The following is a 16,568-nucleotide window of genomic DNA, read 5'->3' on the forward strand; positions in this document are numbered from 1 at the left end:
GTTTCTGTAAGTCAGGGAGCTGTGAAATGTGCCATCATATCTAATAAAAGACCTCCAGTTGCTCCCTTTCTCTCTCAGTGGTGAAGGTTTTGGGGGGGGTGCGGTTGCGGTGTCGACTGTCTAGCTGAACCGGTCTGAAAAACAATTAAATTTCACTGCAGCAGTTCAAGTGCAAGTGTGTGTATGTGTGTGTCAGTTAGGGTAAGATGATTGACATGTTTGTCAAGAGGCCTAAAGAATTCTTTCCTCCTCGCCTCCTCTGCCTCTTTTCTCATTCTCTGGGTCTTTTGTTGAGTTCCACCCCGGCGTTTTTGCCATTAAGGCTTTCGTCCATTGTCGTCTTTACTCAGATAGTTGAATGGTTTTATTTTCTGTGACTGCTCTGTTTTCCACCCATTTTTACCTTCCTCTTCTCTCATACTCTTTCTGTCTCTTTCCTCGGCGTCTGAGCTGCTGGCAGTGGAAGTCATCAGGTTTGGAGCTAATCCTGCCGAGTTGATTAGGCTGCAGGTAGCATTCACGCTGGCGGGCAAAAGGTCACTACATTGTCGAGTGCTGGATGGACTTCTTGACACAGACCATCCACATTGACTTTATAACTTACAGCACAAGGCCTTAAGGAGGGGTAATTGAAAGGCGAGAGCAAAGAAAAGAAAATAAGGGAAGTGAGAGTTTTGAGGAGAGAGAAGGGAAAGGGAAGAAATGGAGAGAGAAAAGCTGTGCAGTCGAGGTTTGAGAATGTATCTCAGGAGGCAAGCGTTGCTGCTGCAGCCATTAGAGTACATTGTTTTCTTGAGCGAAGGAAAGAGTTAGACGATGACTTCAAAGCCATTCTCTTTCCTGTCTAAGTCTGTGGCTTCCTATTGGTTTCAAATCACCAGTCCAGTCTCTTTCAGTTGTGTCCACATACATGTGAACTGCAGGGCTAAGTCCCAGAGAGAGCCCCCGGCTATCTAGCGAGACAGGAATCTTAATTTGGTGGCAGTTGCGCTCTAAAGCCGAGTAGCAAGAGAAAAGTTTACAGCGTGCTCTCGTTTTCTGTGTTTTAATGAACTTCAGAGAGTTGGTGAAAAGTGAGCTACAGATGGAAGCCCATTTGAAACCTGCTGTCTATGTAACGTCCTGGGGTGGAGCCCTGAACGAACATCCATGTTTATGACGTGCCATAAACACACATGCAGTGCTCCGCGCAGCCATTTAATTCAGGAGGGGTTCATCAGAAGACATGGCATATGACAGGAGTCAACCCAAAAACTTAATGTGCATATGTGTGTTTTTTTCCTCTCGTTATGTTTATTCAAACATGAGCGTTTTTAAAATGAGGAAAAGGAACGCGTCGGTCCAGAAATACATTTCCTCTGAAACTCATTGCTATATTTTCCTCGGAGAAAGCGAAGCCAGAGGTCACACAAACAAGCCGGCATCTCGGCAACAGTCCTCTCTGTTGTTTAAAGTGGTGTGTATTAATTTTACGCACAGGGCCGTCAGCAGTCCTGAGCCGTGCCGGTTTTTCTCAGACCTTGCTGAAGCTGTGTTTTACAGCTAGTGAGCTTTGGGCAAGCAGAGTTGCTGCACTCAAACAATCTGTCACAAGGCGATATTTTTCCTATATAATAAGCATGCACTGAAAAGCAGGAACATGCACAGTGTTTCAGCATCGCAAAAACACAGACAGGGTAAGGTAAAGAAAATATGTATATATATGATCAAGGCCTGTTTTATCAAACTGTTATACTTCACCATTTGTGCAACAAACACTTCCCGCCGTCAAATCACTCTGAAAAACAGCCACTTTATAATCAGAGTTTCCGTCAGTCAGCGCATTGGTGTATAAAAAAAAAAGAGAGAGATAGAAATGCATCATCTGTCCTGTCTAAAGAGGAAGAAAAGAGTGAGAGAGGAAGGTAGTTAAAGAGAGAGAGAGAGAGAACATCATTAGGCAGTGTTCAATCTAGAGGATGGCGGTTTGTAACAGTCTATAACATTTTATCCCCTTGCGTTTTTTCCCCCCCTCTGAAACAAAAGTGTGTCACATTGAACGGTTATTTAATGTGCTGCCATTGGAAGACATCTGGATGCGTTCATGGCCCAGGAGCAAGCAGGAGGCAGTTTATAGACCTATGGTAGATGTCTGATGGGAAAATGGCACTTTGGCTTTGCATCACGTACACTAACACACACACACACACACACACACACACGCGCGCGCGTCTGGGAGACAGAGATGTACGCGTGCAACTGAATATTTTATTTTCCATTGATTATTTGTCTGAATATCCGATAATATAGTCTATAAAATGTCATCATAATGGCTCCTTGCTAGTCCACAGGGACAAAAGTCATTTCAAAGTTGTTACAGAAATTCTGACATAAAAAGAACTAAATCGTCTCCGGTGTTTGATATAAAATAACCACACACACACACACACCATTCCTCGTTAATTGATTTTTGTTCATCAACCAATTGTCTAATTAATCATTTCAACCATACCAGTGTACGCGCTATGGCTTACTCACGTGTCAGCCCAATAGCTGTGCTCGCAACGCCACAGCATGCTTAATTATGCAGGTATGTGGGTCTACACACACATAAACACACACACACTCTCACACTGTCTTACATATCCAAATATATATGCATTGATTTGCATGGAAATGACTAAACATGTCGAGCCCAAAGATGTCATTTCTAATCTGTCATATTAAAGAGGAAACTGAATTGCTGATGCCGTCTGTTAAAATCAAAAGAGCGGTGTTTGTGTATGTGTGTCTCCGCGTGTGTGTGTGTCGGGGGAGCGAGTAAGACATGAGACGGCAAGAAGTGTGTGTCTCAGATGCCTGCCGACGCCTGTAATGCCACTTCGCGCCAGATGCTTAGCACACACTCACGCGCTGATATATCGATGTCTGTGTTCATTACTGTTGCTGTTACTGATGCTTCTGTATCTGTCTTCTCGCAGCACAGGCGCTGAGTGAGAGGGAGGGAGAGCCGAAAGTGGCGTGGTGTGTAGATCCTTGTGCGTCTGCTGCGTGGTGCCTATTGCGTCCGTATGTTTATGCTGCAGCACCACTGTCTTTATTTGGGTGTGTTTGAAGTCACGTTTAAAACGAGGACGCCGCCACCTGCACGTCTTTACAGTCAAACATTTTGTCCACTCAGAAGTTGTTAAGGGAGGAGATAAATGGGGACATGGTAACTATCAGACGGACCCGCTCTAGTCCAGGCTACTGTGATAAAGTAAAAGCTGCCCATTTCCATAAACAAATGCCGTAAAATCCTTTCTGTTGTTTTAAAAATTTGTCATTTGCGAGCTATTTTCAATGCAGTGTCTCAGACATTTATTTTGATGAGTGCAATACTCTTGTACTCTGAGGTTTTACACAGTTTGTTACTCCTTAGTTCTCAGACTTCAATGATGATGATGATGATCTCCTTTTCTTTCAGCGTTGAACAGCAGCTAAAGGAGATCCAGGCCAAAATGGAAGATTCCCGGGCAGGGGAGCGTTCACCGAGTCCTACGGAGTGCCTGCAGTGGTTCAACCTCCGACTGCAAAACAGTGTCAAACCTGCTACCCCGGGACATCAAGATCTTATGGACTTCTTCAGAGCTCTGGTAAAGCATGAGGATGACTGATGATGACTGCCTTCACCATAAAATCAAAGATAAACTGTAGCAAATTGTATTTACCCTGGTTGTGATCAAAACGATTTAATTAGTCTGCACTATATACGTTAAAGACTCTACATGGGTTAAGGTGTAACCCTTCACGTCAGAGAACCTTAAAACAACCTTTAGCTCAATCCTCGTCTCATATCTACAGGTAGCTCTATTCTTCCTACAGTAATATTACCATCTTAATTCCTTTGTTCCGTTTAGCAACAGTACCTAGGATCTGAAGAAGAGGCGAAAGAGGAAGTGACACTTCAGCTGCTGCAGAATTTGACTGCCCAGTGTGGCGTCTGTTTTCCCTGTACCCCCTCTTCTTCCTCCTCATCGTCCTCTCTTCAGCCTCACCTGACTGTCTCATCCATCCACTTGGTACATACAGTCAGAGATGACACATCATTGGAGGTAGTGCACCGCCTTTTATCCAGTTCAGTGTTTTCTTATAGTAATGAATTTGTTGGGTTGATTAATTTAATTCAGAGTTCAGCTGTTGAAATGAAGATATGCCTACAGTAGTTGCTTAGACTGTACTTACCAAAGATAAATACTGCGTCAGCTCCTGTGTATTACCGTTGATCGTCACTGCTCTCTTTTACACTTACCCATTTTATTGTTTCCCTAAGATTCAGGAGGCCTGGGATGCTGTACGCCTGCAGCTTCGGCGCTACCTGATGAACCGGCTGTCTTCCCGCAGCCAAGAGCTTCCTGCAGCCAGACAGATTTCCTCTCTGTCCATCCTTGAGCGGGTCCACTGTCTGCAACAGCTGTTCTTTATTTACCCTGAGTCTGAGGTGCTCACACATTACCAGGTGCTGTCAAATAGCAACAACACAATAATGAAAAATTATTCCATACTGGTGTTTCAGCAAGTGTTTTCCAACCAAAGTTTAGTCATGATCTACGCTGCTGTGTCTTTAAATTCCAAATAAACACTGATGATATGTTGCTTTTATATTTTGTATCCAGGGCCTAAAACGCCAATACGTGCTGGATATTCTACAGTCAAACCTGTGCTCCAGCCCGGGCGGTGAGACTGGCTTTGACCGACTGGCTATGAGTTTCTGCAATGCGGTCCCAGGTCTGATCCAAGCCCTCAAAGAGGAGCTCCAAGTCCTCTCAAGACTGACAGAACCCCACACAATCCTTGGTTTTCTTAACGCGGCTTACCTCAGCACCGTGGCCCAAGAGCTGCTCTCCCTGATGGAGAGAGAATGTGAGACAGCCCAGAGGGACAACACCATGCTGAGCGGCAAGATGAGAAAATATTCAGCCAAGTCCAGGGCGACCGTAGGTAAGTGATATTTTTTAAAACTCAGATTCATTTATTTATTTATTTTTTCTTTCTCTGTCCTTGTCTGCCGTTCGTGGTTCTCCGAGTTTATTTAGATGAGCCATACTGCTGTTTCTTTTTTTTCCCTCTCCTCCTGCTTCTTATTGTCGCTCAACGGAGGCGATTTTTCTTGCTCCCTCCTCTCAATATTTACTTTTGTGCTACTTTCCAACTGTGGTGTGTAGTGATCTGCCTGAAAGCTAAGGCTGTAAGTGACTGTCAGTGACTGCTGTTCCCATTGTAATTGCTTTCTCTTTCCTGTCTGCCATTCTTTCCTCTTTGGCAACAAAAAAAGAGTTCCAGGGCAGAGGCTTCTTTTGAAAATACTTCTTAACACTATTTACCACATAGGGCATCTACGACTGAAATGGAGTAATTCCTGAGCCTAAAATGGTCCAAAGTCTGGTCACATCATGTTGAAGTCAGAGTTAATTCAGTAGGCCAGCCTTGACCAATGTCTTATTTTGGTTTGATGGCCATAGCTCAGCTGTCTTTAAATGAAAAATAAAACCTTGAGCAGTTATGAATGGAAAAGGGTTTAGATGGAGCTGGTTCAGCATTCCCTTGACCACAGTGAGATGTTATTTAAAGGGGAAAAAATGTGAAGAAATGCTTTAAATATTTGCCACTAAGGCCGAATGTGTCAGTGAAACTGGGATGTTATACACTGAGACTAAAAAAGAGCACAGGCCTTAGCACCCCGTACCACTTCTGATACTTAATTCCCCCCATATTCTCTTTGTTTGTTTCGTATTGGCCTATTTACAGCTTACTGAGGGGTAAAGATTCACAATAAAAAAAAGTGTGCGAGCCATTGTTTACTTTTTCAAAAATGGTGCACATGTCAGCTTCCCTGCGGAACAGGCAGAGGAGAGCTTTTGCATCTGCCATTCTTCGATAAACACACCACCAGCCTCGCTTCTTTTATTCCCCCCTCTCCCTCCCTCCATCTCTCTCTTTCCATCTCCCTCTCTGGTTTTTACTTTCCCTCTCCTTAAACGTGAGATGAGAGGAGGCAGCCAGGATAATTGGCCATGCGTCAGTTGGGCTGTTTGATCACGTAACGCGGCGGAGGCTACACACCTACGTGCCGCTCAACAAACCGTCAAATGTAGCACCGGAGGCAGAACACGGCTCCAAAGGGAGCGAGGGACCCGTGCTGTGTAATGATGGTAAAATGGAGCAGTTTTGCCTGTGCTGATTTTACTTATGTGTTTGTGTGTGTATGTGTGTGTGTTTGTCTATCAGCTGCAACACAGCTTTGAGGGCTACAACTGGGATTACATTTTTTTGTTGTTCGTGTTTTTAGCCCCCCCCAAAAAAAAGAAAATAGCAAAAGCTCAAGAACCCACATATCCACCCTCCAAATGCCCGTGGCTCCTAAAGAGCCAAAGCTTGAACATTAATGCATAATCTTCTTTCACACTTTACTGTCTATACTGTATGCTACGGCAATAATTGTCAAGACAATTATGACCGAGGTGAAAAAAGTGATTCTGTTTTCATAAGCATCCAATGACTCCTTAGATCTCTCCCTTCTTCCCTGCTGTGTTATTGTTTATTCCTGAAGCAGAGGCAGGCGGTAGGTATATTTTGATAAGAGCCATGCCTGGGAGACTCTGCGGGCTCCCGGGGGAGCAGCGCTGTCTGTAGCATCAGCCATTGTCAAACCACTGAACCATTTAACAGCGTTCGCAGCGAGATCTCCCTCCTCTTTTAACCCCACCAACTCAAAGGCAGGCTCAGACTTTGTACCGAGACAGATGTGAAGGGTCTCTGCCACCGCCCCCCACCCCATCGCCTTTTCCTTTGCTCCATCTTCCATGCGTCCACTTCCTCTCTCTTTTCCTTTTCCCCATTTTCATGTAGTTTTCCGAGTGTAATGGGGTGAACAGAGGGACTGGGGATTGTGCTGGACAGGTTGGTTGGTCAGGAACAATAAAGGCTTTAGACCTCACTAACACACCTCACTGAGTTTGCTGGGGAGTGGGTGGACCAAGGCTACATGTGCATATTTGCACATGTGTATTTTAAATTTGGCCAAAACAGTGCAACGGTGATTTAGAGGTCCCTTAGTTGAAGTTTTACACTTCAAGAAAGCTTAGACACATCTAGATAGATTGCTCATGTTGGTAGAAACCTTACCAGAATTAACAAAGACAAAGTTGAAATGGTTCCATGCTGAGAAATGCAACCAATAAAAGTGTATAATATTATCAACAGTGTTACAGTGTTTATGTAATTTCGCATTTCCTTTAACTTTGCCCTTGCTGTGTGCATTTGTGTCTTTTTTTTAGGCGTACTTGTGTCCATACCTCCGTAGTGTGTTTTTCCGCCTGCGTCGCGTTGCTTGTCTGCCCATTCATCTTGGAGTAGTGTGTGCGTGCCCATTAATTGCGGGCTTACTTAGAAAATTGTGTGATCAAAAGCCATCTAATACCTCCGTTTTAAAAATGCATCATTAAATTTCCATATGGCGTCGGTAATTTGCATACGTATGCATAAGATTTCCGTGTTTTTGTAGGACATCAAAAGCTTTCATTCCAACTCCTCTGCGCACACACTTTTTTCCCCCTTCTATTCCCTAACAATCGACCACAGGGGTGAAGTCGAGGTTGTGAAAATCTGTTCAAACACTTTGCAACCCCATTCTGATAGCGCTGATTTGAATTCCACTTCCACTAATTTCCCCACATGACGATGTCGGCAGCTCCCGATAGATAAAAAAGGATTGAGTTGGAGCATGTATAGCGAGCACATTCACCACCACTGCAACCCCCCCTCGCCCTTTCTGGCTCTTTGAACTCTTTCTTCGAAAAAAGCACAGCAGCCTATTCAGTAGGGAGAGAGGTTCTGTAGTGACGCGAGATAGCTAGGCTGAGGCTCTGACTGGCATTGGAGGTGCTTGTGGGGATTGAGGCTACTTGGGAATGGCGTTTGTTAATATTTAATAAGAGCAGCTCCTCACTAGATCATATCTCTGCCTGAGTTTATACACACTGTCAGCCAGGGACGTGCACCCGCATGCTGCCATGTAATTATGGACTAGGTAGGGGATTTGTGTGTGTCACTGTGTAACATGTGGGCACACCTCTTTGTGCGATGCTTACAGCTTATGGATGATGTTTTTTTTATTTTTTATGCTGCTCTTTTCCTTTCCTTGTCTATGATGAGAAGTCCTTGTTTGAGAAAGTTACCAAACAACAATCGCTTGTTTGCTAATCTAATAGAAGAGCTGGGTCTTTTACGCCCTGGCTGTGTTTATGTGTATGCGTGTCAGCGTTCATTTTCTCTAAATCATGGCTCCAATGAAATCGCAGAAAAGAATATGTTCCATGGCCCTTGAGAATGTGTATTATGCGTGCCATTTATTTTCCCCCCATTTCCTCAGAGTGGTCACAATGGCTTTTGTGTATCACTCTTGAAGAGCTCAAGGATATGAACATTTTCCTGGCACCTTCTATTGAGAAAGCGCAGACAAAAATGGCTGGCGTATTGAGAGCAGCCAATACTTCATGATGAAGAGTCAGTGTTATTCGCTGAGGGCTTGAAAACAATAATGCGAACAAGGGCACTAAACAAGTGGGATTTAATGAAATGCTCCCGTCAAGACAATACATTCTTTCGTGGTCTTCATCCAGGCGTCTTGGTTCAAGTACGCAGAGGAAGCCAGTGAAATCTTAACGCCTGTACCACTGTCACTGCAATGTTTACCACAAAGAGCCCGAAACAAAGACAGACACAAAGCGGCAAAACTAATTTAAAGCAAAGGAAAGTTAGCCCTGCTTCTCTGTCATCACCAAAGCCACCACTGTCACAACTACACTTCCTTCTTGGCATAGCAACTTAATTGAGATATCATATATTCTCCTCCTGTGAAGGCCAGCTGGCCCCTGCTGTGGCCTGGTTGGACATCACCCAGGGAAAGGGCCACAAAGGACCACGACTTGGGCGATTTGTGTGTGCATGGGTGTGTGTATTTGTGTCAGAGTGTGTATTGGGGAATCGCAGCAGGAGGCCTCCCATAATAAGGCTGTCTGGGTGAGCAGTGGGCCGCAACTGACGAAGAGGACCCCAGCTGTCACAGGGCCTAGCAGGCGGTCCACGGTGGCTCATAGCCTCCTTCTATACGCATACACACTGATTCATGCACAGATGTACCCCAAGGCACCCGCACGACCCTGCTTGACACCCTACGAGATGAACATGCAAGGATGCATAGGTACGCAGAAATCACAGAAGAAACACACAGAGTTGTTTGAGCATAGCATTGCACCCGATGTTAAGAATCAAGTGGTGCACAAAGACACTCAAGCACAAGATTAGGAAGACGATTTTTGCAGTATTTCTTTAAACTGCAGGAGATATTTTAACTTTGATCAGTGGAAAATAACAAGGGTCAGTTTAGGTGTTGATGTCCATCAGTACAGGAGACAATTCAGAAATGTGTGTAGAGTTAAGAAGAAATAGGCTAAGCGGACCTCAGGACACATTTCTTGATATCTGCCGACTACGTTGGCTATATAAATGTAGCCCGGTGGTAAAACAGATGAAATCTTGGTTAACGATGAATTCATAACAGAATTTCCCACTCAAGTATATAAAGACGCTTACACTGGCCTATCGTTCTGCAGTATCTACATTTGGACATAGCTCAAGATTCAGAGAGTACGGTCATCTGAGATTGTTGTGTAGAGTAGTTGGAAAATATGTGCATAACTTGTTGGAATATGCTTTTTTTTTTAACTGCTAGTGATAATGGCCTCTATTATGGCACAGTCTGGAAACCACCACGTTAGAGAAACCCATAACACATTTTGCAGACACATATACTTAAGATCACTTCAGATTTCTGAAGTGCATGCGCATTCTTTTGTCATACGTTTGTAGCTTTTTGTTGTGTTTTTATTTTGAGTGAATTACAGATAATGTTATGTCCACTGTTCAGAGCACTCTGGGCAAAGCTGTGTCCTCGTTGATGGTAAAAGGCAGCAAGAACTCCAGTGATTGTCCTGAGTGGCTACATAAGCGCACACCTCAATGAACTGTCAGTAGTTACGCTTTATTACAGACAGTGTATAAAATCAAAGACATCAATGGCATCGTTCCATACTAACTGACTGACTAGGCATAAGATTTAGTCTCTGATGTACCGCTATGATGGTGCAGCAGGTATTAATCGCGTAGGGCTTAAAACATATTTTACACACAGCCTACTCGTACTGCCGGGTGTTTGTCCATCAGGTATACGTCCATCAGGTGTACATCCATCTGGTGTACGTCCATCTGGTGCAGCTGGCCCCAGCAGTGCTAGCGTTTGCTTCAGAAAATGAAGACAAATCAGAGATTACTATTTAAGATTCAAGTTTCAAAGAGTGTATTGTCATGTGCACAGTGTAGAAACATGTTTCCCTGTACAATGAAATTCTTTGTTTGCCATCCACCCAAATGCCTAATATAAAAAAATCTTAGAAATAGAATATAAAGATGCATATAATAGAGAAATATAAAATAATAAGTGCATTATTTTATTAACAGCTAAAGTTAGTGTGTAGCTTGTTGTCCTTGGGCATTGTTTTGTTCCTACAACATCAGCTAAAACACCTGTTTTTTTTGTCAGATGATGTCTTGACAGCATCTTGAAGCAGATAGGTGTTTTTGTGTAGAGCTGGTCACATTATTGTAACAGTTTCTTATCAACCACACGATAAAGGACTGGAGGCCATGTGGACAGTGTGGCAAGAGAAAGGCAGACTGCCGCTCTGATGGCCTGATTTACGCTACAGACAGACAACACGCAAGAAAGAGGGGAAGATGAGGGACGGAGGATGAGAGAGGGAAAGATGCTGTGGTGAAGAGAAATTAAATCAGCGGCTAAATTATTGCATGATTGCCCATTCCCCAAAGACTTGGGCATCATTTGGTAGAAAGTGTCTAATAATTGGTTTTCGGCCATGTCAGACACATGCAATTCCCCCTACTAATGGCTCTGTTAAGAAGAACTGGGACTCGCGGGTCAGAGAAGGACAGAAAATGGTCAATGGCGGTGAAAAGCGCCCTACACCCTTGTCCTTTTATTCCCCCTCAAATAAACCGGAGAAGGAGAGAGAAGGAGGGAGACACAGAGAAGGGGAAGGATGGCAAGAAGGAGATAGTGTGTGTGTTCTGAGAGAAGAGGAAATGAAGTGGCAATAAGTGCAGCCAAAGGGGAAATGCTCTTCACCGTGAGTTTAATACATCAGACTGGGAATTTGGCAGCCCGCCACACAGCAATTGTTTACCTTTTTGCTCACTGGCTGCATCTGTTCTGTTTTGTAAACGGCACTAAACTATTCGCCCGTAAACACCGGAATCAATAACAACTGCTAAGGGAATTCCCTTATCCCGCCCCTCCCTCTCTTTCCCTCCCTCTCTTCACCATGTTTTCATCCCTAACCACCACCCCTTTCCCTTCCCCTAGATCTCCTCCTCTCTCCCTTCACTCTCTGTTCCCTGCCAGTCAAGAGCAGTGTGTGTGCGTGCGCACGTATGAGTATGTGTGTGAGTGTACCGTGGAGCTGGTGGAACCCACAGAGGAAAGCAGAAGACTGATGGCTCGCCAGAAATACCTGCTCTGTTTGTGTTTTTTTTTTTTTTTTCCTTCTGTGTTACATTGTTGTCATTATTAAACACTACAAACTAAAACTGGCCACTCTAGACCCACATAGCTTGATATTTTCAGACAGCATCACTGTTCCACATGAAATATAAACATCCACATATTTGGTTGAATTACAGCTACTTTATATATAGACATATACAGCAGATACACAGATGAGGCATTATGACCACTGACAGGTGAAGTAAACAACTTTGACCATCTTGTTATAGTACAATGTTCTGCTGGGAAACCTTTGGACCTGGCATTCATGTGGATGTTACTTAGACATGTACCACCCACCTTGACCAGACCAGACACCCCCACCCCATAGCAATGACACTCCTTGACGGCAGCAGCCATCCCCAGCAGGGTGCAGCCTGACACAGACACACACAGAAAAATGGTTTAGAAACAACTCAAAAAGACATCACAAGGTGTTGACCTGGAATCCAAATTCCCTAGATCCCAAACTGATCAAGTATCTGTGGGATGCCCTGAAACAAGCCTGATCCACAGAGGCCCCTCCCCTCAACCCATAGGACCCAAAGGCCCCCACTAACAACATCCTGTTGCCAGACACCACAGGACACCCTCAGAAGGCCCATGTCCATTCTCTGATGAGTCACAGCTGTTTTGAAGGCACACAGGAGACCCTACACAATATCAGGAAGGTGGTCATAATGTTATGCCTGATTGGTGTATGCGCATTTATATATGTAAATGATTTTTTTCTCTATAAGGTTTTTTGATAAGATGCCTTCTGGCTTCATGGTTATCACAGCGATATATGACTAAATGGCTTAATGGCTTTGTAATGTCATGTGGAGGAGCTCTTATTTAAACATATCATTTTGGCTGTACTTTCAGCGCCAGCTCCTCCCTTATTGATTCTCAGTACATTGACCTTTGGTTGAACTCTTTTAGCTGCCGGTGCCCTTCCTCATTCTGCTCTACGAGACATGCTATGTACTATGCTATATGACACACCTGGGTGCTTTTAAGCACACCCTCTCCATCAACTGGCTATGGGAGCCTCCATTTGGCCTCACTGTTGTGACAAAGGTATAATGAGGTTTAGATGGCTATGTACTAGACTGCTATGGCTGTAAGGCTATTTGGCTAGGGAGGAGACCATAAATACCTATATGGTCTGCGCGGCGGAGCCCGGTGAAAGGCTGAGACACAGTGATGCTAAACATCAAGGTCATGTGTGACTCTTTAGAGTGTGACTTAGTGAGCAAGTGTAGCCGTCACAGGGTCACGGGTTGAGGGAACAGAATAGAGTCTAGAAAAGGTGATGCTCCACATGAAGTGGTGGTTAATGGTTGCTGTAGTCAGATAAATGTCCCAGAGCAGGTGAGAATGGGGGCCGGGTTTTTTTTTAGTGATAGTCTTATTATAGAATATACTGGCTATGTGGCTGTCTGTCTAACCAGTCCCGTTTCTTTCAGTTTACATTGTTTACTCTTGGGTTGTTGACAGCTTTTCTTTGCTCCTGCGTTAAACACAGAAAGCCCTTGATTTGCTGGTGACTTCAGAAATAGACAAGATTGGTGGTGCGTGCGGAAATGTGCAAGCTGAAGAACGAGGCTTGCACATGGGTGTCAACCAGGTCACGCGTGTACACATGCTGCAGGAGGTAGTCTCTCTAGCACAGACTCCCACTGGACCCCATTACAGAGGAGCTGCTGAGCTGTAGACCCATGCAGCTTAATTACACACAAACACACAAACACAAGCACCCTCATTTAAACACATTCCAAATAATTACACAACTATTCACTTGCGATTTCATACATGCATGCACACACACTTCATAAATACATGTATACACTTGCAAACACAAACAAACTTGAGGTCAGAATATATTCCACGGTGACCACAGAATCTGGTTGCAGAGTGACAATTATCTTGCAAGACTGACATGTGCAAATGCGTGTGAAAGTGTCTCCTACAAATCAAGTTATTCATAATGACCGGCATTACATGCACACAAACACGTGCGTGCACACCCGACGGACGCAGACACACTAAAACTCATTGATTCTCACTCATTAACACTCACACAAACATACGCAAGTCTCCACACACAACGCATCAAGTCAGGCCGCATGCATGATTAAACTGGGCATCCTTGGGGACAGTGTGTTGTCATATTGTCAGATTTTGTTTAACAATATAGCAAAATTACATTAGGATCCAGAGGCAATAATGTTACAATTATTGGAAAAAGACCCCCCCCCTCTTCTTTCCATCTCAACACTCAATCATCTGCGTGCTTTCAGAGTCAAGGCTAATACTGAGCTCATCCATTCCCTAATGCCTTTGCAGTGGAGGAGCTCATTTAAGCAGACACACAAAAGTATTTGTGCATGTGTCTGGGAGTATGGCAACGCATCTCCCAGCCGCCCATTCTCCAGCTTAATGCGGAACATCCCCCGGGTGATGGCTTTGGCAGCCTCCAAAATGGGAAATCCATATTTGCCGAGGGGGTCATCGGCGGGTTAGGGCGAGAAAAGTTTTGTGCTGAGAGAGAAGGATGTGCGCGTGTGACTTCTCGGGGAGCAAAGTTTTGCATATTTCTTTTTTTTTTTCACTGTCTCTTTGTTTATACTGCGTATTGGGAAAACATGAATGGGTCGATATTTATAAGAGGTGTCGTGCAAGGCAAGACTTCTGGAGGGAGGTGTTTTCTGATGAGTATATGTAGGCGGGGAGGTTGGGTTGAAAATCTATTTTCATGAAATGGTTTATTCCCTTACTTCAGTATGCATCTCTCCGTCAGTCATACATTTGCAAGCACATGCATTGTTTATTTGATCTCATCTCCCCTCCCCTTTCACAGCACCAACGGCGCGCCCCGCGAAAAACAGGAGCTTCAGTTTAACCTCCCACCAACTGAGGGCGTTAACCCAGCTGGCTTGCACCCTGCTGGGCTTTGAGAGCGACGTAAAAGAGCTGATCGCTAACACGACCTTCATTACCTGTACAGGAGACACTCCCTGTGTGAAAGGTACAAATCATGACACACTGTGGTTATGTTCTTTGTCATTTTTATTGTGTGTGATCTTGGTGGCCTAAAATGCACTTTTGCACAAACTTTAGATAGAAATTTTGTCAGACAGTTATCAAACAGATGGTGAATCAACCAAAAATGTTCATTCACACTCACATTATTTTGAATGCGACGAGGTGAGGGGACACGTAGCTTGAGTATTCCTAAAACTCTGGCCACAGACCTGCTTGTGTGCCATACCTCTAGGGACAAACCTCTACACACACACACACACACACTCTCAGTGTTACTTGTTCTAGCGGAAAGTCTGACTTGTGGCTAGAGAAATGTGTTATTTTAGTTGGGAATTATCTTGGGTGTTATATAAGCCTTTAGTATCTTTTCCTCTCTCCCCTTTGAACTACTGCTGCGGAGATGTTAAATGAAAGCTTTTGGTGCATGGAGTAATTTCCATAAAGGTTACATTTACAAAAACAAGACTTGCAGAAAGGCTCAATTTACAGAGAGGTAAACAGCCTTTAAAGGGCAGTTATCCAAATCATTAATTCCAGGCAATCAAACGGCTTAATTACCAGAAATTCATCAGATGGGCTTAAAGGTCAAAAAGTGATGCGCTTGCTGCTTCCTCCTCTTTCCATTGCATGCAGTCTTGTTCAGCTAAATTGCCTCGCCTGGGGTCTTACACTTCGCCTTCTGATTAAGAAACTGTGGCCTTGATGTTCATGCGTTTTAATTGCAACCCAACCCAACATCCTGTACGCCTGTCTTAACGTCACCCTACAGTCCCCTCTACCTCGTGTCTACACGATATCCCCCCGCGGAATTACCCCGTGCATGGTTTATACTATCTGGGTTCAAATCAAATTTAAACCCCAAATTTAGACTTGTAAAGTCTAACCATTAGCATTTTTTCCCCCACTCCCTTTGAGGCATATGAAGTCATACTCCGGTTACTGTGTCTCATATTGGCTAGTGGGGGGGGAAGAGGGGAGCAATTATACAAGTTATTATAATTGATATGGAAATATTCACGCTAAATAATGAATAGATTTAAAAAGGTGCTACGGACTATCACAAGCTATCAAATTCAAATGAGTATTTCTCATCTCAAGTGTTTCTCTGTCTTTCTCGGCCGTTGTTGTGATGTGAGTGTCATGATTTGAGAGCTTGTCCGAGCGTAGTTACTGCACTTAAGATGCATTGCTCAATTTGTTCTCCATTCAGGCCTCTTGGATAGGAGTAAAGATGATGCAGACATGACAACAGATTGCAAGAAATCTGCCACAGAAACACTTCTCTCCACACCAGAGGTGAGACTTTTCCATGTGTACCTTGCAAGAAAGTATTGAGTCTGCTACAACCATTCAATGCCATTCAGACTCATCACCTTTTCTGTAATTAAAAAGTGTCAAGAGAAGTTGTAGCAGGGAAATAGAAAGCACACAAACTTGAACTGACTCTTGGCTCGTCCCCTGTTTTTCTGGCACAGGTTTTGGAGTTTAACTGGAGGTCAGCATTCAGGGGACTAGTCCCTCACATGGAGCACTGTGTTAAAGTATTGTTGGACGACGTCTGTGCCAAGAATCTTCTACAAGAAGAGGCCTTGCATTCTTCTGGACACACCTCTGTCACGCTGAGCCCCGCTACTGGACGCACCGTCATCACTGCCAGCAGCACGCGTCTCAAAGAAGACTCCCTCTATGCCCACTCAGAGAGAGACGCTCCCATAATGATAGCCAAGGTACTCCTGGATATAAAGTAGAATAGACCAGTATTTGTTTTCTCCCAATTTAAGGCGTTTGCTTCAGGACTCTCCCTGAGCACTTTTATCTCTGTAGTTATCCAGCTTTTCTTGTCTGAAAAGCTCATAATGTGTCAGGGCAGTGTTTTAGTTTTGATGAAAAATGACTCAAC

General features: G+C 44.1%; 1 protein-coding gene across 1 annotated transcript in view; it reads left to right on the forward strand.

Moving 5' to 3' along the window:
• The window catches only part of kiaa0825 (KIAA0825 ortholog), a 110,553-nt gene that overhangs the window by 6,795 nt on the left and 87,190 nt on the right, over nt 1-16,568 (forward strand). Inside the window, exons 3-9 of the mRNA XM_084551590.1 lie at nt 3,446-3,614; nt 3,879-4,073; nt 4,292-4,477; nt 4,635-4,959; nt 14,484-14,651; nt 15,879-15,964; nt 16,144-16,395. Coding sequence (XP_084407716.1) covers nt 3,446-3,614; nt 3,879-4,073; nt 4,292-4,477; nt 4,635-4,959; nt 14,484-14,651; nt 15,879-15,964; nt 16,144-16,395 — 1,381 coding nt within the window. The remainder of the gene's footprint in view (nt 1-3,445; nt 3,615-3,878; nt 4,074-4,291; nt 4,478-4,634; nt 4,960-14,483; nt 14,652-15,878; nt 15,965-16,143; nt 16,396-16,568) is intronic.

This window comes from Chelon labrosus (assembly GCF_963514085.1).
Source record: "Chelon labrosus genome assembly, chromosome: 9".
In the NCBI taxonomy this organism is placed as follows: domain Eukaryota; kingdom Metazoa; phylum Chordata; class Actinopteri; order Mugiliformes; family Mugilidae; genus Chelon; species Chelon labrosus.